Raw genomic sequence first — 25,340 nt, forward strand, 5'->3', positions numbered from 1 at the left:
AAAGGGCTGTCTTAATTCCGTTGTGCTCCTGTCAAGCTTCTGACCCAGAGGCCTGCCACGTTCTCGGCTTACAGGAGGGTTCTTGCCTTTTACCAAGACCTGTTGCCATTGCCAAGAGAGATCAAGAATGTCTTTCTGTTAAGAATGAGAATTTCTGGGCTAATGTAGTAGTGTCAAGACTTAAAACATGTAACTGACCTACTAGAAAACTTCTATACCCAGGAAAGACCCACTCTTTCATCCTGGTCTGCCAGGACTGTGAAGTCTCAAAGTCTCTAAGGACTATAAGTGGAGAAAATGTTAAAGGATCAAGTCAACTGCTCTTTTTAAGTATTAAAAGTTGGGGATTTTTGTTTGTTTGTGGTTTTTTTGTTTGTTTTAGTGTGTTTTTTTTAAAATTCAGTCCCCCAAATTCTCCAGAGTAATAAGATCAATTAATCATTTGTCATATCCAGATGGTAAGTAAATGAACAGTTTCACCATTGGGCTTGCTACCCAAAATATTCCGAGAGGAATATAAATGAATGCATCATTTACAGTGACCAGATGGCAGTTCAGATGACAGTTTCATGATCTGTTCATTATACAGCTTCTTCTATATTGTATAAACCTATTCTGGCTTATTTTATATCACCATCTAAAGAAAGGACTATAGAAGATTATAAGTGTGAATGTGAGGAGTTAGTCAGCATTTTTGATCATTTGAACCTGTGTTCAAGTATTGTGTTTCTATCAGAAGCAACACTAATGTATCAGTAGATATTGGTCTGTGAAACTGGGAAACTTCATCTAATGATGGGAGATCTGTTAAGCAGCAGACAAATTTACATTAGAATACATTTCAGTGATTTAAATAACTGAAAAATGTACCTTTTATATTTATTTATCTTCATATTCATTACTTGTAAAATTTATAATATGCTCAAGTATTGTATTTACTTAATATCACCATGGTTCCCAATTTATCAAATTTGTATTGTTAACAATAATTATAGATATTTTATAGAAAATATATCAAAATATCAGCACATCTATCATACATTTTATTCACTTGTAAAGTTTCAGAGTCTTGGTGCCACAAGGGAGTATTTGTGCTTCCTATTGTTTCAGTGAAAAAAAAAAATTATGTTTAATTGTTTTTATAAGGTCTAGGAATATAAGTTTTATTAACTGCCTATAAACATGATGTGAGATTCTTGTGACATCTGAAATATAATATTTAATTAAAACATCATTATAAACAGGGTGATTTCACTTAAATATTTCAACCTGAATGTAAAAAATAATTAGTCAAGAGGCAGCTCTTACTGGGCTAGTCACCTGAGACTTCTTAAGAGAACAGTTGCTTCTTTGGACATTAAAATATTGAGGTACTTTGAGTATGGCTAATAATGCTTTTTCTATATTTTTCACAATAAAAACATGTTACAATTAATTGTAAAAATTAAATAGTGGATTGCAAAGCACTTGGAGCTCAAAGCCATCATAAATAGGAACACTGTGAGATTTTTAAAGTTAGTATTTTACAATAAAGTTACTATTTTACAATAAATTCCACTGAATATCTGGAGAACTGCACAAAAAATTTGAAGTAATTTACCTTAGACTGTTTACTATAGTTAACTTGTTTTCTGGGGACCCAGATAATGGTCCTGTAGTAAGTACTTGAGAAAATCATTGCATGCAATTTTCAAAGAGAAAATTACATATGCAGCTGTCTAATCACTTCCTACCTTGATTGTCGTCTACTTTCATGTGTGTCAGAAGTAGTCTATACACATGGAGATTAGAGTCAATCCTTTCTTATAACCAAGTTAATAAAGTGCATACACAAAGGTCTACACTGAAAAATGGTAACATTTTCAGAGAAGTTTGAGAGCAAAAAGTTAGAAAAAAATATGATTATTATGTCTATCTTTTCCAAATTGGCAGGTTCTACACAAAAGAACCAAAGGTAACAAGTGAATTTTTAAGATTTTCCTTTAAAAACAGATTTTAAATAAATTTATGATTTTTTAATTCTGTCCAGTTTTATAATGTACATTCTTCCTCTTTCTGACTCTACTGAATTTCTTCCTACATAATTTCTAATTGTCCACACCACAAGACATATTCAAAGATGAGCCTTGCCTGTAAAGCAAAGTAATTATTTCAGTTCATTGCTGCCTTTTTTCCTCCATCTTCAAAAGCTTTTACTTTCTTTAAAACTGTAGTGAAATTTATTTTTACCCAATGGCACATGTAAGATATAATGTGTTGCCTTCTTAAAATGTAGTAGTTAGCATTATTTTTTGTCTATGATGTCTGGAGAACTAATTGGATAAAATTGCAGTCCTGATAGCCCTGAAGTCAGATGAAAAGCTAAACTTTATTGATTTCATTAATGCCTGTGATACATCCATTAGATGATGGAAAACTTCTTGGCAGGTTAAAAACATGCAGAAAATACTAATCAGAACAGTTCTAGACATTTTTAAAAGGGAAACTATTTCCTTCTTCTCTTATTATATACAGAATATTTAGATTTGGATGCTAAGTATTGATATGGTGCTGCCATGCACAATGTTTGTATGGGCCAAGTCCTAGATCCTGCATGTGGGTTGTGGCAACCCCAAGCACAAATACAGGCTGAGTGGAAAATGGATTGACTTCAATCCTGCAGAAAAGGATTTGGGAGTGTTGGTTGGTGAGAAGCTTAACATGACCTGGCAACATGTGCTTACAGCCCAAAAGCCAGCCATGTCCTGGGCTGCACCAAAAGGCATGTGGGCAGCAAGTCGAGGGAGATGATTCTGCCACTTTGCTCTCACAAGACCCCTCCTCGAGTGCTACACTCAGTTCTGGGGCCCCCCAACATAAGGATGCACATCTGTTGGAGTGAGTTCAGAGCAAGGGCCACGAAGATACTCAGAGGACTGGAGCACCTCTCCTATGGAGACAGTCTGAGAGAGTAGGGTTTTTTCGACCTTGAGAAGAAAAGACTCTAGGGAGACTTTAGAGTACCTTCCAATATCAAAGGGAACCTAAAAGAAAGCTGGAGAGGGTCTGTTTAAAAGGGTGTGTAGTGACAGGAGAAAGCAAAATGGCCTTAAACTGTAAAAAGGCTAAGTTTAGATTGTATATTAGGGAAAAAATTCTTCACTGCAAGCGTGGTGAGACACTGGATGGGTTTTTCCCGAGAAGCTGTGGATACCCCATCCCCAGAAGTGTTCAAGGCCACATTGAATGGGGCTCTGAGCAATCTGGTCTAGTGGAAGGTGTCCCTGCCCATGGCAGAGGGGTTGGAGCTAGATGGTACTTAAGGTCCCTTTCAATCCAAACTATTCTATGATTGTAAGAGTAGCCAGAAAGGACATATTTAGTTAACTTGTCTAACACTTATTACAAAGAATTAATGCAAACTTGATTTATTGATATTAATAACTACATTTTTTGCTGAGATGACAAAGAAGTTTGTAAGTAGTAAAGTACTGAAAGAAATAGCAGCATTTGCCTCATCTCATTCTGCATTCATCAGTAAAATTATATATGACATCCAAAATTGATGGCTATTCTCAAAAACTTTTTCCAAGCTACCACAGGAGTGGCAGATTCTGCTGTTGAAATGCCACAGGAGCTGCAGTCACAGCTGAAGGGTAGCATTCTCTGTGGGCTGGTTGTGTGGTCAACTTGAAATGCATTTCTGACTTCCTAGTGGTTGGTTAGGCAGCAAACACAACATCTGATAATAACTGGGGAGAGAAGAATGGGGATGGATAAATAACTGATGTTCTTTTGTGATGATTTGTGGTTTGTGTTATAGCCTGTTATAATCTGAGTAGTCAGTACAAATTGGTGCTGCTAAGATCATAGAAAATGTCTGAAAATAAGTTAATGTCAGAAAACCAATTACTTGATATCTATGTAATTAAGTATATACAATAATGGATCTTTTATTTTTACAGCGAACTTATCCTATCCAGTATTGATGTTGGTGCAACTGGAGACTGGGAGTGTCTAGTCAACAATTCCTATGGAAATAGCACTAAACAAGTAGAAATTGTGGTCCTTGAAACAGCTGCACCCTACTGCCCTGCAGAAAGAGTTATTAACAACAAGGGAGATTTCAGGTATGACTTTCTGGGTTTGGAGTGTGTTTCATATATTAATACAATTATGGATCATAATCATGCTTATGTGATATTTCAATGTCAGTTATGAAGATGTTTCTTATTTTAGTTGTCATTTGAATGTAATATAGTAGGAAGGAGGAGCACTGTATAATTTCTATGGGAAATGGGAGTGGGTGCTTCAAGAGCAACAGTGGTTTGTGAAAGTCTGAAAATCCTCTAATTCCTCAGTATGAAATTATGAAACATTTCCAAAAAAATGAGGTAAATGAGAGAAGGTTCAAAATTGTTCTTGGTCTTTGTAGAATATGATAACACTGCATTAAGGCATTAGAAGATTAAATCTTCCATACTTTTTTAATCTGTTCCAGTTCTAATGGATTTTTTCAGCTGAAACTAGAGGTAAAAAATGACATGAAACTGCCACTAAAATGTTTCACAGAAGAGAATCGAAATAGCAAGTGAAAACACTTAGTAAAACAAATAGATTGTTTGAGGTGAGCCTAAGGACAAACAGTTCCACATTCTCTCTGAATCTTAGTCTACAAATTTTTTTGAAAAATTTAATCCTTGTAATTTGAAAAAAAAGGTTACACTGGAATTTGGTATTGTTTTCAGTTAGCTCTAAATACTCCAGTGATGTGCACAAAACTCTTAAACAAAATATAATTACCTGCTTGACAATAAGAGTGATGTATGATGACATTCCCATTGAGAAATCAAGATGATAATTTGTTACCAAGTGAATTGTAATAAGAATTCAGCTTGAATAGTTAATGAATGGAAAAGTAGATGAGAAAGGAAGCTTCTCTTAAACACCGGAACTTTCTGCAAATACTTCTGACCTGAAAGCCTCTCTTTACCTTTAAAACTTTCCGAAGGCTTTTTGATATTATTTCTTGCATTTCAATTAAAATAAAGAATTGCACTAAACAAAAGTGAAAAACCAGCTACTCACATAATCTGTTTCCTCTTTACTACAAAGCTATTTTATTATGTGTTAACGTCCGTTCTAGCCAGTTTGCCTCTTATTGAAGCAGAATTGCTTAGACAATCCATATATATATAGATTAAAATTCATTAGAGGTCTTTGACAATCTTAGGTATAGATTTTTTGTCATCACAAAAATGACCACTATGTTTTCTCATAGTAGATGTGCTTAAATATATTTTAAATATATATTTTAAAATAAATATACTTCCTATCAGATAATACATACTGATTTTTTTAGGTGACAAGTTATGAAGTTCTCGTTCTTACCATAAAAATATATAAATATATAAATATATATAAATTCTACAGGCTGTGCCAACTAACACCAGGGGCATTTTTGTCATCTTATATAAATCAAAAGAACAGGAGTGAACATTTTTCTACCTATTGATCATCTTTCTAGAAATCCATATAAATTTATTTTTTAAATGTACACCAAAAGGTTGCTGAGCCCATAGGTTCCTCTGACATTTGAGGGAATAAATTTAAAATTGTAGAGTTTTATCAGGCTCAAACTCAGCATTAACACTTGAAATTTTTCCCAGGGTTTATCCTCAGAGATGGAGTTATCACACCAGTAATTTTCCTTGCAAAGGTCTTTGAGGTTTTAGTAACATAACAAGTATGTGAGTAGAAAGACTTGAACCACAAAAGCAAAGCTAGCAAGAAGAGTGCTTTTATTGGGGAAAAAATTGAAAAAAGCATCAACTGTTAGAGAAGTGTGGCTGTTTCAGTTGTCCAGCCTAGGTGGTATTATAATTGCATAACTGCAGTAAGAATTAGACACTGTGAGTCAGAATGACCTGGCCTTTTTCACTAAAAGGTTTCCTCTGTGATGGTGATATTTTATTCTTTTTTTTTCCCCGTATTCTAGCACTCTGTAAGTTTATTCTGAAATGAAATGGTTATGTTGTCTTATGGTATCATTCCTACTCATAAAGGTCAGACCTGTGATATAATGTTAGTTTCAGGATTATTTCTTTAGTTTTACTCTTGAGGTAAGTTGCCACTCAGTGTGGACTAATAGCATTAATGCAAAAGTTTTAGTGAAAATATTTCAACCCAGAGGCAAAAAGCCTCTATATTACTATACTCTGTACTAGTGTACATATTTTTATTTTTTGTGAAAGCTCATTTCATGGTTCATTTTGCATCAACTGTTTTTACATCAAAACCTGAATTGTTTTCATTACAACTGTGACAAGTAAAAGTATTTTTTCTTACCTTTTCTTTGAAATGAGTAAAACTTACATAGCCCCAAACCTGTCAGTATATTATGTAGCAATTTGCAAATGAACCTGCATTGTATAACTAAGAGGACCTAATGCATATGTTTGAGCAAATGTTTATTGCCAAGTTGTGGTTTCATTGACAGGCAGAATATTTTTGTGATTGATTGGCTTCCGTCATTGCATCAGTGCAAGAACCATCTCCTTTCCAGACCTGCTGATTCGCTGATGATATACCTATGGTTTAATTTGATTTCTTCCAGCTAGCTGATCCTGCTATGTCCATACTAGGTTGTAAATGACAATGAATTTGGTACCTATGGAGATAGATCCAGTTGTGCCATACTAGAGAATGATGCACATTCAAAGAGTGTATTGTATAATAGATCCATGAGTTAAACAGAAGAGTTCTGGCTGCTCTTGATTTAGTTTTCAAAGACTGTAAATAAATCAGTATATCTAAATGGGTAATTTTTGAGTTCCTTCCTCCAGCTTGACACATGATCTCCACTGAAATTTTGTTTATTGTTTTCTGATACATTCAGGGATTTTTGCGCCTTTTTTTTTTTTTTTTGGCTTTGAGACAGAGAGGGCTTTGTAGTGGTGGGTCAAAATGCGAAACAAAATTGCCAGGTACAATTTGAGCACTTACCTTTAACAGCATGTTAAATGGAGCTTGAGGAGGTTTTTTTTACTTCATGGACTTACTGCTCTGCTTTTTCCAGTCTCCAAATATTAACATAGTGAAAAGGCCATCCATATCTTTTTCCTTAACACCAAACACCTTCCTAGAATTAATGCAGAAATAATGTGTAACCAGCCAGAATTGAACCTGCATAATTTTGACATTTTCCAAGGAAAAAAGTAATTACAAAAGATCATGAGATAAAATTAAAATAGCCTTTTTTTCACATATATTTTGTATACTGTTGCTAATAGTGTAAGTTGCCTTTTGTGTTGTAATTTTTATTATCATAATCTTTATAGGTGGCCCAAGACTTTGGCTGGGATAACTGCTTACCACCCCTGTCTCCGGTATTCCTTTAACTCCATTGCATTTCACAGTGGTGCAGAAGTGCCTAAAGCATGGCGCAAATGTAATCGAACTGGACACTGGGATGAAGAAAACTATTCTGAATGTCCTTATTCACAAGAAATAACTCAAGTTCTTCATGCTTTCAGTCAGGTAATGTTATGAAATCCAGGGCTCCCTCCAGCATTGATTCCATTCAATAGCTGGAAAGAAATGTCTGTTCAGACACAAGTTTGGTGTAGATGGACTTAGAAAAACATTCTTTACTTGAAAGACAATAATGTGTTTGGTAACTGGAAGTTGTAGTAGGAACAAGTGCTCAGCATTTATTGCCTTTAATTTTTTTTTCCCTTTGGGTGTTTGAAGTCTAGATTATCATTAGTAATGTTGCCAGGGTGATCAGTGCTTCACTTCCATTCCTTTGTCTTCTCCTCATGCATTTTTCCATAAAGATGTTAATTTCTTGTGAAGTCCCATATCAGAGTTTGGTCAGCTGAAGTACCTTTCTTCATAAAGGGAAATGAATCCTACTTTAGAATGCCTTTTTGATGTCTTCAATACTTAAATTGTTTCTTATGGATAAATGAAAAAAATTGAGATGAAAAAGTAGATGGATAGAAATGAATGAGAAAAAAGAGCATGCAGGAAACGGTATGAAGAATGACCCAGATGTGTAATTGCCATATTAACTTTTACAACTTGGATTTTCCTTGATCATTTCTTCCCTAGTGCTATCAGTAGTGCTAGATAAGACTACAGAAAGTTTGTTACCACATGGGTTGGTACTTAAATAGGAATAATTACTATATTAGGAGAGGCAGTGCAATTATAGGGTAATAAAATAATTAGGAAGGTGTCGAGAATCAAGTCCATTCTTCTGTAAGCAATGAGTTAGGCCAGGTTTCTCAGAGCTTTAACCACTTGGGTCTTTACAGTCTCCAAGGATGGAGGCTGCAAATCTTCCAGGGGTAACCTGTTTGAATGCCTGAATATCCTCATGACACGAAAGATTTTCTTCATAACCAGTCTGAACTTCTTGTGTTTCAACTCAGTACCATTGTCCCTTGTTCTCCAACCATGTACCACTAAATGTAGGAACCGTTTCTAATACTATTGTTTTCATGATGATCTAAAGATAAAGGCAAGGCAAGGTTAGTAGCTTGCTATATTTTATGTGGCCAGATAGTTACAGTTTGGAAAAAGCAGACAAAAATCTTCTAAATTTGTTGTCCTGTTGTGGTGGTGTCTTCAGATAACAACAATGAAGTCTGAGACCTAAGGCTGAAGATACATTCACAGGTCCCTGAAATTTATATCCATGGTATACTTATGCACATAAATCCATGTGAAATTATAGCAAGCATTATACAGATGGATGTGATCTCCAGTTTATAAAGAGAATGAAGCTAGCTAATTTATTATGCCTAACAATTCTGATGTATTTTCAGATGCACATCAATTTGACAACCGTGCTTGAATTTTCCCGCCAGCTGACAGCCTACACAAGGGGTGCTTCCCTCTTTGCGGATAAAATGGATATAATATATTTGGCTTATATAATGGAAAATTTAATTGTCTTCGTGGATGAAGTTGAAGATGTAAGATATCTTGTCTATGCTGAAAAAAATTACCACTTAGAAGTGAAGATTCACATATGGCCCTGTTCTTAATGTATGCAGGCACATACTGAAGAGTAGATTCTAAAACTGATTGCTGAATGCTGCAAATGTTCTACATATACTGTGATATGTCTCTTTATGCCAAAAAGGACAGCTAAGCCTGTGACTGACAAGGGCACTGCTGCTTAGAAATATAAACGGTTTTTAATAAGTCATTTCTTTAATTTTCTTTTAAATTTTAATTTCTGCCATATCTAACATGTTAGAATGAACTCAAGGTGCCTCTCTGTCTGGTCACTGGAGTTACACATACTTCTTTTGTTTCCCCCATTTCATCAGGAGGTTTTCACTAAGTTTTGAAAGGGGGTATTGCTTCATGTAAAGATCAGATTATATGTCTTTATATGCCACTTCGTACAGAAACCTTTAGCATTTTGTATGCCATTTTTACAGGGAAATCTAATCAGAGAGTTATGCAAACCCTGTGGGAAAAATAGGTTTTTACAAACAACAGAAATGCTCATCCTAATTTTCTTATTGTTAATTTTCAGACTGACTGCTTGCATAAAGATTTCATAAACTGTAATTTTTGTACACATGATAGCTATAGTTAAAACATTTGTTTTCTTTGGGTTTGGCAGTGTTCATTCCATTCTAGCTTTAGGAATTGTAACAGTTAACATTTTAGTGCCAATTTGAGAAAGCCTCCAACTTCAATTTCACCATTACACACTATGACTAAAGTGTATTATTAAATTCTCTCCAAGAATCATGTTTCAAAGCTGCAACTTTATTTCAGCTCAAAATCCTGATAAGATATTACTGCTTTCTGACAAAACAAAATTTTAAAATCCAAAATAAGCATTTGGATTTGCTATAAAACCTCTTTATTTTTCCAGCAACTGATGCATTATCCAGTAAAACAGCACCATCTCTACTCTTTTGATTTCTTCCACCTTTAAAATAGGTTTCTGTTTCTGATTTTTGGTATCAAAACATCTCCATCATTTATCTCTACACATCTTACTTAGTACTCTCTTATTATTTTCTGATTTTAAACCATTTCTCCTAATTCCTCTGTGTTTCCTTCTTCTGTTTTTAACTTTACACTTTTTTTCTCCCCCTCAAGTTCAGTAGGTAGGGTCCTCCTTCACTGAGCTCTTTACTAAGACCCACTTCTGAACTCTCATTCACAAGGTGCAAAACTGCATGTGAAGTTGAAGTGTCAATAGTTTCACACGAGAGGCTGCACTCATAATTATAAACAGGACTGAACTTCGTTTAGTTAGGCAGTTAGTTTGGAACTGGATAGTAGCTGAAAATACAGTTATATGTAAGACCATTAGAAATCAATTAAAATTCAATTTATTAAAATAATGTCAAAAGCATTTTAGGTAAACTAGAATAATTTCTGTACATCCAGTCTGAGAAGTGTCTCCCATTCAGCATGGGATTGCTCATTTTTTGTACAAGCTAATGGTACTTTGTCCCTTCTGGTGGTTCACCTCTCAAACACAAGAGCTTCAGCAGCTGCACTGGGGTCATATTTGCAACACATTACAACTTTTTATCAGGAAGATACACACATAGTAGCCTAAATTTTTGTATTTTTTCATGACATGCCTTTACTCTTCATTAATGCATTTAATTGTGATATGAATTACTTCCTTTTCTTATTTCTCTCCTTTTGTATATTTATAGACTATTGTTCTGTCCTCAGTAAGTTACTTCTTAGCTGATTAGTGTATGCTTTAATAGTTTCTCATAAATCACTCCAGTCTCTTCATATGATTCATTATTATTCATTGTATCAATAACTCTATCATGTTGTCAAAAGCCATCTAGAATTATCTAGTTATTATGTTCTCAAAAATAGATTAAATATTTCAGGAACAATCATAAAATTTCACATGTAGTCTCATTATTTCTGTGTCTTTTGCAATGTAAGCAAAATTAATGTATTTTGTATTGAAAATGCAGAACTAACTTCATAACCCTGGCCACTATTTAAACATTTTTCACCATTTTTTAATTTCTTTTTTCCTTTCCACTGAATTATCTTTGTATTTGCCTTATTTTTCATTTCTATTAGCATGAATTTTTAGCTTCTTGAACTTTTCTTTAGCAATATTTATCTCAGTTGCTTTTTCTCTACCATATACTGTTTTATTCAAGTTTATTTGTGACAACAATGTATGTTTTTGCCTTCAAAACTAATGGTAATGTGGTCCTGTTAATTTCAAAATTTTACTTCTATTAAGTTTTTGGATTTTAACAAGTTTATTTCAGTTTGAAATAATTACCAAAAAATATTCACAGTGAAGTTTGTTCTTTCTAAATGTAACATACTAATTAAATTTCAAACACATAGTTATACTTACAAAAATCTGCAAAATGTCTTCTGGCAAAACAAAGATCTATCCTCTGGGTTAGCCACAAGTGTGAGTTAAAACTTCCAAAGCTATGGCCAAGGTCCAGGTTTGGATCAGCACCTGAGCCATATCTCAAATTCACCACATTATGTCTGTAACAAGGATGTCTTTCAGATACATGTTACCTCTTTTTTTTTCTTCCCCCTGCTCCTCCCCAAGGTCTTTTGATTAAGCATGAAGCAGTTCTATAGAAAGGCATCTCCAATTTTAATTAGTTTAAGAAAGAGGGTGATAATTCTGGCGTTCTATTTATTGCCTGATGAGAGACTCAATTTGTCTGCTGTATCTAGAAGATAAGCTTTAAAGTTGTACATAAAAACGTTTTTCCTTGCTGTGAGTTGTACTTTTCTTTTCTTGATTTTTCTTTTTCAGTCCATTTAATTTTCTTTATAAATCAAAGCTGTCTTTGAATGATGGTTAGGTGCCTGCCTTCACTTTATGCTCTTATCTACTTTTTTTCTTATTTTGGGAGTTTTACAAACAATATCATTTTTGGGTTTGGGTTTGGGTTTGTTTTTCTCTTCCAGATTGGGGATGCTCTTATTGAAATTGCCAGCAATATAATGTTGGTTGATGACCACGTGTTGTGGATGGCTCAAAAGGAAGACAAAGCCTGCACCAGGATTGTACGATGTGTGGAACACATTGCAAGTCAAATATTGACCAGCAATGTTCAAGTTATATCAAAGGTATGTCATAAAATTGCAAAACTTTTGTAAGATTTTTTTTTCTCTTGAATTCTATTTAGAAGACCAAAATACTTTTTAAGCATTACAGATGCTATTAAAAGTGGGTTTCTTGATTTGATCATTTTTGTTTATTACAATGGAGTGCTTGCAACATAAACTTTCTAATGTTCTTATTATTCCCTATTCTTATTGCCTCTATAGTACATGGGTTTATTTTGAAATGTCCAAGTTGAGTGAATGAGTGAGTGAAATTTTTAATAAGAGAAAAGACAACAGGATTCCTTGTTGCCTGAAGATTTTAACATACCTTTTCAAGAGGATTCTAGACAATTCCTGCTTAAAGCATATTGATTATCAAAAAAGGTCAATCATGTCAAAAACATTATTGATTTGGGGTTAGTTTTCATTTTTAAGGAGTAAACTGTAGGTGTTTGAATTTTTTGTTGTTGTTTCTTGGCCTCCACCTACACAAATTTGCCACTTGACTACTGAGGGGTTGACATTTGGACACTGAGACACTTTCTTTTTGCCTGTTTCAATACCAAAATAGCAGAAATATATCTAAATCAAAAGTTTGAAGCTTACCCTTTTAGAATTTTAGATAAATACTTTAAAGCCTTATCTCTCCTTGGGTTAGCTTACTTTCTTTCTTGATTTTAAACAACCTTTATTCTTTTCTCAGTTGTACACTGCATTTACACAGAAATACTATTTAAAAGTGATTTCAGGTACCATTTCAATTGCAGCAATAATGTATAAAAGTAAAAGCAATTTAAAAAAAGGAATTGTCAGCTGAGCTGAATTAACAGAGTGAGCCAGGTAGCATAATAGTCTTAGTTCCTTCAATGTATGTTTTTAGAAAAGCAGTCTTTCAAACAAAGACAAAAATTTGTTGGACTGTTTTTATGGGAAGGTTTTTATTTAATTTACCTTTATATAGAAGACTAAAAAAAATTGCTCAAAGTATATTAAATACATAGAGACAGCAATGTGCCTTTTAGAAGTATTTTGCAATGTTATTTTATACTTAAATTTCTTTTAAATGTCAAGTGGCAAAGGCCAGCTTTTTTCTTGTCACGGCTTCAGGAAGCTGTTGACATTACTGAAAACAGTAATTCTGTGTACTCAAAGGTAGACCTGTGTCACTAACTGTTTTGCCACGCTTTATATTTTTGCTTCTTACGGTTTTCTGTAGGAGAATTAGTTTACTGTTGAGTGCAATTTGTAAATAAACAAAGCTGTGGAGTATTTCTGTGTCATCTCCTTTAATACCAAACACGTCTGTTTCTCTGGGAGGTGAGCCAGCAAACCGTCTCACAGAAAGTGCATCTACTTGCCTTACAAAATAAAATCCCCAAAGCTTAGGTAATCAACAGTTTATAGTACAGTTTCCAAAAAAACCTCTATAAACTGGGTTGGCCATATACCATTGAAACATAGAATTGGATAGGTTGGAAAAGACCTTTAAGATGATTGAATCCAACCATTAACCCAGCACTGCCAGGTTCACCACTAAACCATGTCCCTGAGTACTACGTCTCTTATGCGTGACTGTGTTCCGTGTACTTTGAAAAGCTACTTGGAAACCATGACTGTTACTTCTACATCAATTTTGGGAAGACGAAAGTGTTTTTCCAGTTCCATGAAGTTGTGAAATGACTAATTTCAAGGTCAGAAATATGCCAGGATGGATAACTTTGTTTTGATCTTCTTAAGCTTCCCTTGCTATCTAATGGCATACAAAACACACTGCAGGAGGAGTGGCCAGTAGCAGCTTTCCAATACGAGACAATTTCACATAAATATATAGAAATATGATACATTAAATATTTCATTTGATAATCATGCAGCAGTAAAACAAAGGAGACATTGTTCTGCTGCCTGAGTAGCCCCAACCCAGAAGCTGTGGTGAGGCCAGGTGGGGACACCAGGCTGCAGGTCGGGGTTGGGGACAGACCTGGTGATGGTGACCGGCCCCAGCCACGTCCCAGTGAGTGAGGTGGCCTATGGTGAGTAGGATGGCCCCAGGTCAGTGGGGGACTATAGGCTGGGAGTAAGCCCCCATGGGGCTCAGGTGAGGCTTTGCAGGAGCCTTGGCTCAGCACTGGACCAGAAGGATGAGGATGGAAGGCACCTCCAGAGCTCCTGCGCACAGCCACAGGCTAGGGGTGCCCTGGGCAGCCAAAAGCTCTTGGTTTGGGTCTGTGTGGCTCAGCACACACAAGTGAATCTCCTTTCCGTATTGTTCTCAGACACTTCTTTGCTCCTCCTTTTGTTTATTTCTGTGTATACATGTCAAATGTGCAGTTTGAAAAGGAAGATTTCCTTTTGATAACAACAAATGATGGCAAAACTCAACCTCAATGCTTCTGTCTCAGACATGCAGTAGTTTTAAAACCCACCCCCTCATTTCATTCTCCAGCTGATGAGACTGTCAGAGTGCTTTAGACAGGATGGATTTTTGTGCATACTCTCAACCTGTGCAGCCCTCAGCACTGTTCTCAGCATACCCAGGTAACAGTCCCCTTTGGTCCCTCTGATGAGTGGTGCCTTTATCAGAGGGACAAAAAATTATCATTTTCTGTATCTGTACTGCTTAGAGACAAGATTAACTGTGGCTTGTTTCTGTGGATAATTTTGCTCTGGGTTCATCTGTACCCTATTTGTATCTCATCTAGCAATCCTACATAATGAACACTGGTTTACCCTGCATTTTACCCATCTGTTTCTATATTCTGAGAGTGACATGCCACACTATTTGAACATTATCAGGCCTTTACAGCTATATTTTGGGAGTGGAAAACCTCAAATGATTAAAGAATTTAATATTCCAAATTTTAAAAATAGGGTTCACTGTTGTGAGATCACTTGTATCCTCATACAACATTATCCAGGAATCATTTTTTTCACCATTACCCCAACAACGTGAAATAAGGAACTAGCGTTATGCCCATTCTACAGCAGAAAACATGAAGTCATGAATATAAATGAAATATAAATGGATATAAATGGATTTTCCAAGATTAAAGAAAACCTGTTAACCCTGGGAGTTTTAAGTGAGTAATGAAGCTTGATTCCTCTGATGTGGATTACAATATTCTGCAAGGAGCAAATTTTGTAACTCCTTGAAACGTTACCTACAGATGGTACAAGAAATTACACAGGTAAACCTAGTTTCAGATTTTTTTGACTTTTCAACAAGCAGACACTGGATTTTTAATGCATACATTATTTGATTCTTACTGATCTTTGACATTTTTATTGAAATATAGAAAAAAGTCACCACCAGGCAAGGACAGAAGAGGTGGAAATTTCATATTAGAAAGCGAGTTTTTAGGAATTTAGAATTTAGTTCTGTTTTCTTTCTTACCCTGTGAATATATACAGAAGCCTATACATGCACTGGCCTTCATAAAGTACATGCAGTAAGTGCATGATGCACGTAGAAAAATGCGATTATGGTTAATGACTTTGCAACATAATTGTTCTCAATGTTTTCACAGGTATCTCGTAACATTGCTCTGGAAGCCTTTATGATCAAGCCATCTAGTTTCACAGGCATGACTTGCACTGCCTTCCAGAAAATATCTGCAAATTCTGACCAGTCAGTGATGCCTCATTTGGGAAGATGGGAAGCAAATCACCATCCTGATCTGTATTTGAATTTCAAGTGCAACACTGGCAATCTGAATGGTTCTTTGGTGAATTCTTCTACCAGAGTAAGTCAGTACCATTGTAAATATAAGTTAGCTGTTTTAGTGTGTTTTCTAAAGTAGTACCTTTAGGCTGACTATTTATTTGTAAAATGCGTCTTTTATGTGTTATCTTTATAAAGTGGTTAATAATTTCAGCATGTAACTGGCCTTAAACCGGTGTATTGGGTGTCACATATTTTGTTGTTTTTAGTGGATATTCCATTAAAATAAACAGGTAGAATGCAGGATGTGAATAGCAATGAGTAGGGTTTTTTTCTTTGTCTCTGGGTCTAGTTCTGAAAACTTATCTATGTGTAAGCAATCTCTTTATTTCAGAAATATTTGTTTTAGTGAGGCACTCTCAGGGGATTTTACATTGCAAAGATGTATTTTTTAGGGAAATTACTTCCACTAAATATTATTACACTATGGTCTAGACTTTGTACTGAGGGACAGTGTTATGTTGGAGTTTTTGAGTAGTAGCTGAAGAAAATAATAAATAAGCCTTTTAATACAATGCACTGTTATCAAATAATGAAGTGGAACAATTAAATTTTGATCTAGCAGGAAGTGGAATTTTGTATTTGGCTGAGCATGTTATTAAGTAGTACAGTGTTGAATTTTTGTTATTCATCAGCTGAATCTCATTTTAATAGGTTTATTTCTTGAAATATTTACTATGACAAAATAATGCTTTTCTGGACAATATTACTAGCTTACTGAATTTCAAAATATTTTGATAGACATTATTTTCTCTTTGGTGCATTTTAATCCATATGGACTATGTGGTTGGTGATACGGTAGTTTGCGTTTTCAAGATTTTCTGCTAAAAGAAATCTTAATAATGAAGGAATAGGTTAAATTTGTTTCCTTTGATAGAGTTCATTTTTTTTTCTGCGGATGCTGCTAGCATACCTATCTATGTGAAAGGGAAAGTCTGAAAAGAGACTGTCTCTCAAAAGAAAAGAGGTTGCCATCCATAAGATGAAAACCAAATGTCAGGGATCAAACAGATACAATATTTTTGCGAGAAGCAACTCTGGAACACTGCAATGTATGGAACAGTATTATTGACATAGAAATATACATGCATTGGAAAGCTTTCTTTATCAGCTCTACCAATATATATTGTACTCCTTCAGAAACTGAGTACCAATATTTTTAGTAAATTAATCTCTTTATAGTTGGATGGTCAAGCACTGGTGTATCTCTTTTGTTATAAAGAATCCTACCATACGTGCAAATTTCTCATCTCTTCTGTCATCATGCATGTATCAAATATGCAGAGTAAGTTTGAACATTTATTTGAAGCCCCTTTCAGAAATGTTGTCAGAATGTCACAATGTAATGATCTCAGTCAAATCTTTCCCTGTGTACATTGAACCTACCTGACTTTAAACCAAGTACAAAAGGGAAACACTACTGATCACATAAAGAAAGAAGCTAGGAGAAAGCAGTTTTGAAAGAATGTGATATATATTCTGACAGAAGTGACTTTATCAGGCTGATCAGTAATTACCACCTGTATATGAATTCCTAAGTATTGTAACAACATAATACAGGAAATTATAGATTCTGCTAAATGTTAGTTATGTGGATTTAGGTTTTAACACTAACATGTACTCAGGTTTTTAATGTGGTATGTGAATAAGCAGACCAAATATATTCCATTAACTTAATACTGAAAAGCATGAAGTCTTAATTCATTGATGTTCTCTGAAACTTTTAGGCTAAGTACTCCTTTAATTCATTCTGAAATTAGTTACATTTCTTCACTCTGTAATACAGTGACATGTAGAATTGTAACTGATAATAGAAAATGGGGTTCTTTATCATCATCCTCCACAAGCAAATTTATTTCTATATTTGCTCAGTGGAGGCAAACAGTAAACCTACTTGACTGTGCTATGAGAAGTTTAGGAAAATAGAGAATTTGTGATGGAAGTCACAATTGCTTCTTTTATTATATCTGACCTTTGGAACTTCATCTTAGCTTCTGAGCTTAATCTTAGAATCTTCCTCTATTTGGTGTAGGATTAAGGATGAGGAAGGAAAAAATCTAATTAAAATCACTAAGTACAAATGATAATCACAAATTTAGTTTACTTCTGAAGAAAATGTGAAAAATAGCTTAAGATGCTTATTAAAAGAGAATGTTTATATGTTTTTGTGCTAAATAGTGTAGCTGCCTTTAAACGTATCATCTACTTACTAAACATAAACATTTATGTCTCTGTTGTTAAAAATTTCGCTAATCAATTTAAAAAGTGAATACTCATGGAGCAAATTGTGGGCAATTGATGGGAGAAGGCTGAAATAGACGAGCAGAATCTTGTTAATGCAATCAAAACTTTCGTAGTTTACCCATAGTGATATTTCCTGGCAATGGTGGGAAATTGATACAAATTTAGTCAGTGGTTTCTGATACACAGCTTAGCCTGATCTGGTTATAATGGGATAGAAAGCCCCCAAAAGGTTAAGAAATATCAAAATTTAAATAAATAAGTAAAAAAAAACCAGTTAAAAAAAGAATAGACTTTGAATAACAAAAGGCACTGAAAGAGATCTGCCACTCAGGGAAGTTCTGGAGGTAACTGTTAAAATATATCTATACCCACTTGTGCTTTAAATTTGTGGTAGGTCTTTTATATACTAACTTGCAGGGTTTTCAGATAACCTAAAGCAAAGTATTACTGCAGTTTGATATACATATTTTTATCTTTATATCTAACTCTGACTCTGTAACCAGTTTTAAGTTTGAAAAGAATTGTTTATGACTATTGCAGATCAGAAGTTGTGTCTGATAGTATTTAGATACAAATGCCTTCTCTTAAGATCCTATTTATGCTGTTAGTGGGGGGCTGTTGATGCCTGCCTGGACTCTACTGGGTGAAAAAAAGAAAAAGGATTCAGATGCATATTCCGAATTTTTGATACAGTGGCTTGTGTTTTGCCACAGTGATTGTTTTCCTCTCTGTTTAAGTATCCTTAAGGGGATCTTCCCGCACTGGGACTCCAGACTGAGATCCCATCACAGGAATGCTCTTTGGGCCCAATTCTGTCCCATGAATTGTCTGTGGTCTAAGGCTATTGCAATAATTACATGATAATGACACTCCAGGGCTGTTATAACTTTTGAACTAGGGCAGTGTGAGAATAGCTTATGAAATTTTAGTGCCATTCAGTATGAATCCAGTGCCTGGTTCCCGTTTGGTATCAGACCTGGAGTGTACTTTGAACCTATTCTCTGTTCCAGCCTGATCCTGCAAAGTATCTCCAACGTGTAAAGGTAATCACTTAGGCAGCTGTAACCCATCCTCTGACTCAGTAGAATTGATTCAACATAGAATGAACCTCTAAACTTCCTGTACTATGATAATGAAATGTGTAGTTTAGTTTATAGGGGACTGTAGATTCAGTATTCGTTCTTCGACTTTAGGGAATGCATTTTATTAACATAATTTACAATTTCAGCATCAGTGAAAATACTGAATGAAGAATCTATTCCTCTCTTTATTCTCCTGACACACAACTGAATTGGAAGTGATGATTTCAAATTTCAGTAATGTATGTTTCTTATGTAATCCCTGACTTCTGAAATTTGAATTCATCATGATAGTCTCCATGCATCCATTTAACTTTTCAATTCTATTTATTTATGCCCTGAGCCAGACTGACCTTTTGATTTGTCAGGTTGTATTACAGGTGATGTCCAAGTGATAAAATGTTAGAAGTTAAATTGGTACCAGACATGCTAACCACAAAAACAAATTCTAAAGCACTTTGACAAAATCCTGTGATTACTTCCTCATACCACACTAGCACATTATACACATTTTAGAAGCATTCTTGTCTCAGATACATACTGGAAAATATACAATCTATGTAAGAAAAGGTTTTGTCTTGCATAAAATAAATTTTGATTGTCAAAATATAGTTATAATGTATACATAATGATAAATTCTTAGGTAAAAGTCACCAGGAATGCTGAAAGGAACTTCCAGCAAAGATTCCCACCAAGTGACAAGACAGTGGGGTTAAGCACAGAATTAAAAACAAAAAGAGGAATTGTGAAAGTGAAAATCATTTTTAATAATTTCATTGAGTTGCTTATTCATTTTAAGATACATATTTCCATGTTTATGGTGCAAGTATACAGATTTTTTCAACACATAAAGATCTGCTAAAGAAAAACTGAATGCAAAAAGTGTACAGAATTTGTGAAAAATGTAATACAGAATTAATATACTTTCTGCAACTTGCACAGAAGGTGGCTATTTTTGATTTTTTTTTCTGGTTTGATCTGTCAGTCTAAACATTTCCCACTCCAGATCTTAATTCATTCCATTCTACACTAAACAATTGCACAAATGTTTTTCAGTCTCCTAATGAGATTTGTGTTATAGCAGAAGATTTACAAAATATTCCATAACCACATACATCATATTAAGAAAATACCATCAAACATACTCAACAAAATGCTGTTATACTGCCGTGTGTTACAGTGTATTGTTAGGGTAATTTTGTATTTTTTTTCTGTCATAACTCGTAGGTTGATAGGCATCATAAATGTAGCATGAATTATGTTGGCATCATAATTTTCATCATGATTGCTCAAATTTCCCAGCACACATTGCTTCTTGGAGAATATTGCAGCACTTTCCTCATCAAATATGATGAGCTTCCAGTATATCTGGATCATACAGATTAGAACAAGATTATAATTTTTCTTTTTTTCTAGTTCTGCAATTTTTACAGCTGCAGAAAGTATACAGTAAAGACAGCACTTCCAAGTTAAGCAGGACACCAGCAAACAAAAAATTGGTTTCTCAGTTTTATATGTATGGCATATTACAGTGAGACACTGGGCTCAGTGCTAGAGTACATAACATCAAAGCCCATTTTGTTTCAAAATATTTTTGTTTAATCTTGACATATTTGTAAAATATTTTGCAAACATGTCAAGATTAAAAACCCAGGTCAAGACATTTCCCATTACTCATCAGAATTTGGCCTGTTCCCTTTCCTTTGGAAAAAGATTGTTGCCCAATTTTCTCTTTTCTCTATTATTTTCTTTGTGTGTCTTAGTGGCCAAAACATTTTGCTTGTCTTCTTTTGGATAATGATATTAATTTGAAAATTTTCTCTGGGAACATACTGGCAAGTTTGCTTAGGTGTAAATCTATAAATAGATTTTACAGTAACTAGTCTAAGACTGTTTCTCCTTTCTCCATGAGTAGGTTGTGGGTACTGTTACAAAGGTATATCTTATGTGATGTAGGCATTTCCAAGTTTATTTTGTTTCACCTCCTTCATCCTTTTGCATTGATTCTACTTTTTTTTAATCTTTTATATAGTCTTAATGTAGTCCTCTACTAGCTTTTATTGTGATTTAAAATCTATTCAGACATAAGGTACCTATTTATTCAATATTCTAAATAATCACATTCATTGTAATTCTTGATTTAAAATTTTTTTATATTCTTCCTTATTCTTAGATATAATATCTAAGAGGTATCAAGATAGTTGTTGGTATCTCTCTTATTACAGCCATGGAACCCTTGTTTTAAAATAAAATTTAAAATAAGTAAAAACAAGTATGATACTTAAACTCGTATTTTCTGAGCAGGCATTAATTTGCTTGCAGGTGGGTTTAGATTGTACTCTGAGTACTAGTTATGGAAAAAGCTGAAATGTCTGTTGTTCAGTTAATTAAATGGTTTAATTTCAAATTCAAACCCAGACAAGACAAACTGCCCTTCTCTTTCTTTTTCCAGAATGCTCAAATCAGACATTTTTATATTGATGCTTCTTAAGGCTATTCCTTTTCAAATAATTACTTTATATATTTATGCCTAATGTGACACTTTGAACATTTGTAATTTGGAATGCTATGTCCAATATACCTTCTTTTTTATTTCTCTGGTCTTTTATAATGTGAATGTTTATCTTGCACTTGCAGATCTTTCAAAACATTGAGAAAATGAAACAGTGCCCAAATACTTTGAATGCATATGTGACAAATGTCAGTTATGTTAGGTATACAGAAGGCTTTATAAAATTCCTGTTTGTTTATCATATGGTTCGACACCTAAAAATTAGTGTTCATTATGTTTTTTGAAAGTAGGAAGAATTTAACACTTTTTTTCTGTTCCACAGATGTTTAGAACGAACTCTAAAAAGTATAATTACAAGCTCATGTCCTTTTGGTTTCTTTATCATATCCTTTGCCACTTCTCTTTTAGCAGATATAAAGCTTATTCTGCAAATAACATCAGCCATCTGGGAGTGTTTTCTGTATTTCATTGATGTTTCAGAAGCATGTATTGTGTTTAAAACTTAAAGGTATTTAGCCATTTAGTCATACTCCTTTAATGTTATGTACAGTTAGAAGTCCAAACTTTTATGTCTGAAGGAGTGAAGAGAAATCTGAATAGCTGGAAGAGAGTAAGTACAAGGACAGAAAGACTGGGAGAGTTGGCAACTTGTATTTTATATAAAATTCTGTGTTTGGACTCACATTGGCTTTGTTGTGAAACAAGCTTCTGTTCCTGACCCATGAATCATATTGATTTTGCATATGCTGTCAATATGTATCTGAGAGATACACCACCACTCTGTAATCCACAATGGTTAGATAAAAGACTGATTTTCAGCACCATTGGTCTTGCTACAGAAAAGTTCTCTTTGGGATTTCCCAAAGGGCATTGTAAGATTAGTTTCCTTCTTAAAAACTATCAGAATCCTTCATGTGCATTCTGCTGCTAAATAATAGTTTGTACACTAATTAAGATAAATCACATAACAAAAGCGCATTGACACTGTAACAATTATTAACACAGTACATTAGTTGTGGGAACATATTTTACGTTAACTAAATGGTACAAAGGTAATAATGAACAAGTACAATACAGAGTACAAGTGCACATCCCAGTTCTGCTTTGACTTTTGAGGACTTAAACTCCGATTTACTCACTGTATAAAATAAAATACTCATAATTTTCTTACTGCATAAATAGTAAATTTTTCATATTTTTATAGAACTCTGTGTAAGTTAAATATTTTCAGCTACTCTTTTCGAAACCCTTCTTTCTAATGTTTATTTTATTTTCAGAGGATGATTGATGGGATCTAACAGAACAAGCATCAACATCCAATAAATAATTACATTTTGTTTCTCAAAATCTTTTCACTACACAGTTGCTTAGATAATTGATTGTTACCTATTTTTGCTGTTACAGAAGACATTTCCAATTTCTATATTGATAATTTTAGTAACTGCAGAAGTGTGTTAAAAGTCTTTCCTTTTTCTTTTTTCTTTTTTTTTTTTTCTTTTCACTGTTCACTTGCTGGCTTTTGTTGGACCACTGATGATGACAAAGTGTTTACTAAAATAAACTGCTTTGATTATTAGGTGATGATATGTCTGGAATTTTTTTCTGAATGTGGGTTCTTCACCTAGAAATTCTAATTGTTCCCTGACTTTTCAGCTGTATGTGATAATCAGAGGAAATGGCCAATAGCACAGAGGGGAGGAGGTTCCTTTGGAGGATTCAAACCCTGCAAATGTCATAAAGGTGCACACTGAAAGGTAGAGTCTTTTTCCTTACAAGAGTGACTATGTTGGCTGGAACTCCTCTTAAGGAAAATGCAGTAATGTATGAGGTCACATAGCAAAGAATTTTGAGTGGTTTTTGGTTTTGTTGTAGAGGAATTCTGTATTTGTTGTATTATAGGAGTTTTCCAGAGACTGTATGTAGCCAGATAGATAGTCATTACTGAATCTGTAGTGGAAGTCAGCAATGGAATACAAGGTTTCAGTCCAGAAAGTGGGTATGTTATTTTTAAGCACAGTGTAGACCTAGGGGTGCAATTATGTATGATACCTCTTTTAAAGTGACTTATGAAGACATGACTATACCAATGAGTTGATTTGTCAAAACACTAGTATGGTTCAGAATTGTCTCTGTAACACAGAAAGTAAAATTTCAGTTAAAGTATTACTGCCAATATTGCCTTGTTGTTTGCTTTTTTATGAAGAAATTATTTAATTGGGCAGAGTGCTGCTTCAGTGATTTTGCTGGGTTTAGTTGGGAGAAGTAATTCATCCCTGATTTCTTTGTTACTTCCAATAAAAGTAGATACTCCTAGGAATCTCTGACATTTCTGTTTTGAGTTGAAGGATTTAATGCTGATTCATGTTTATGGTGGGAAATCTTTCTGCATTATTGATTAATGTATGGTTGGCATAATATATATCAAATATATCAAGGAAAGCATGTAAAGTAGTTGAACTGTAGTTGAACATAGTGCATTCAGATCTGGAGAGTATATATGGGATCATACCATACCTTCCTGACTGTGAGTTTTAGAAGTCTTGTTTTCAAAATTACATAGTTCTCCATAAGAATTAACTCATTATTTTAAATTATTGTTATTGTACTCCCAAACTGTCAGTATTTACAGGTGTTAATTGAGTTTCCAAATCATCAATGAAGGAACTTACTAGTTTAAATGCCAGATTAGTTTTTAATGAAGCACTTAAGCTATGCTTTACAGAGAAAGGAATTCTACATAGGTATTAATTGTTTGACTTCATACATAGACAGCCATTGTAAGTGAGGTTAATTTGCTTTGTTTCTGAGAAAAGACATTTCCTAATGAACTGAGAAAACCAAAAGGGTTTAAATAACTCTTCATCTAGGCCTTGTATGTCTTTCTTCTATTGATATCAATGAGTGACTAAAAAGTAATTTAAAAGCTACTAATCAGAAGTTGCAATTGTACTTAACGTAGCTAGAAAAACTTGAATCTAATGTTTTTTCAAATGTTAGTAAAAAGTGTTGAATTTAGAAGAAGAGCTGCAAGGGTCAGTCTAAAGCTCAGTTTTGACTTGTTTCTTATCTCCGGTAAGAGTCTAATGGGCAAGAAGCTTTGGGAAAGAACTCTGCAGAGAAACAGAAATGCAGTAGTATGTCTGTCTTACATGCACCTTTGGATGCCTTGCAGATTTCCACAACAGTACACTATATCCAGAACACTGTCTATCCATGAAATTGGGGTTTTTGGGGGAAAAAGGTAATCTGAAATTTTAGGGTATTTTAATGATTTAGGTCTTACAGTACCACAACTTGGATTTACTTATTCACTGAATTATATTTATTCTTTTATGTAGAAATAGTTCTCTTTCTTAATGTACCAAGAATACAAATGTACAAACCTTGGGAGTGATGATGACTGTTGAAAAATCCACATCTGTTAAGATTCTCTCTGTGTGCATGAAAATACTTATTCATACAGTATCAAGTCCTTGAGGTTTTCTGCCATTAATCCTTGTGCTGAAAATTTTTTCATACATCCTGCATTACTGCTAAGAAGAAAAAAATGAGGGGGGGAAAAAAGTTGGCCAGTTGTGTTAGATCAAAACAGGCTGGAGGCTATGAATTATGGATAGACAAGATAACACTGAATTGTATTCTTTTCCTAAATTTAGGTTAAAGCCCCTCAGACCAAAACTCTGATGAACCAGAAATGAAAAAC

At 34.2% G+C, this 25,340-nt stretch overlaps 1 protein-coding gene across 2 annotated transcripts in view; it reads left to right on the forward strand.

The window, feature by feature from the left end:
- The window catches only part of LOC139675766 (adhesion G protein-coupled receptor A3-like), a 264,407-nt gene that overhangs the window by 135,633 nt on the left and 103,434 nt on the right, over nucleotides 1-25,340 (forward strand). For both annotated transcript variants that reach the window (XM_071563839.1, XM_071563840.1), the window contains 5 exons: nucleotides 3,945-4,109; nucleotides 7,320-7,518; nucleotides 8,814-8,963; nucleotides 11,944-12,105; nucleotides 15,609-15,824. In XM_071563839.1, the coding sequence (XP_071419940.1) occupies nucleotides 3,945-4,109; nucleotides 7,320-7,518; nucleotides 8,814-8,963; nucleotides 11,944-12,105; nucleotides 15,609-15,824 (892 nt within the window). The remainder of the gene's footprint in view (nucleotides 1-3,944; nucleotides 4,110-7,319; nucleotides 7,519-8,813; nucleotides 8,964-11,943; nucleotides 12,106-15,608; nucleotides 15,825-25,340) is intronic.

The sequence above is a fragment of the Pithys albifrons genome, chromosome 9 (genome assembly GCF_047495875.1).
Source record: "Pithys albifrons albifrons isolate INPA30051 chromosome 9, PitAlb_v1, whole genome shotgun sequence".
Lineage (NCBI taxonomy): Eukaryota > Metazoa > Chordata > Aves > Passeriformes > Thamnophilidae > Pithys > Pithys albifrons.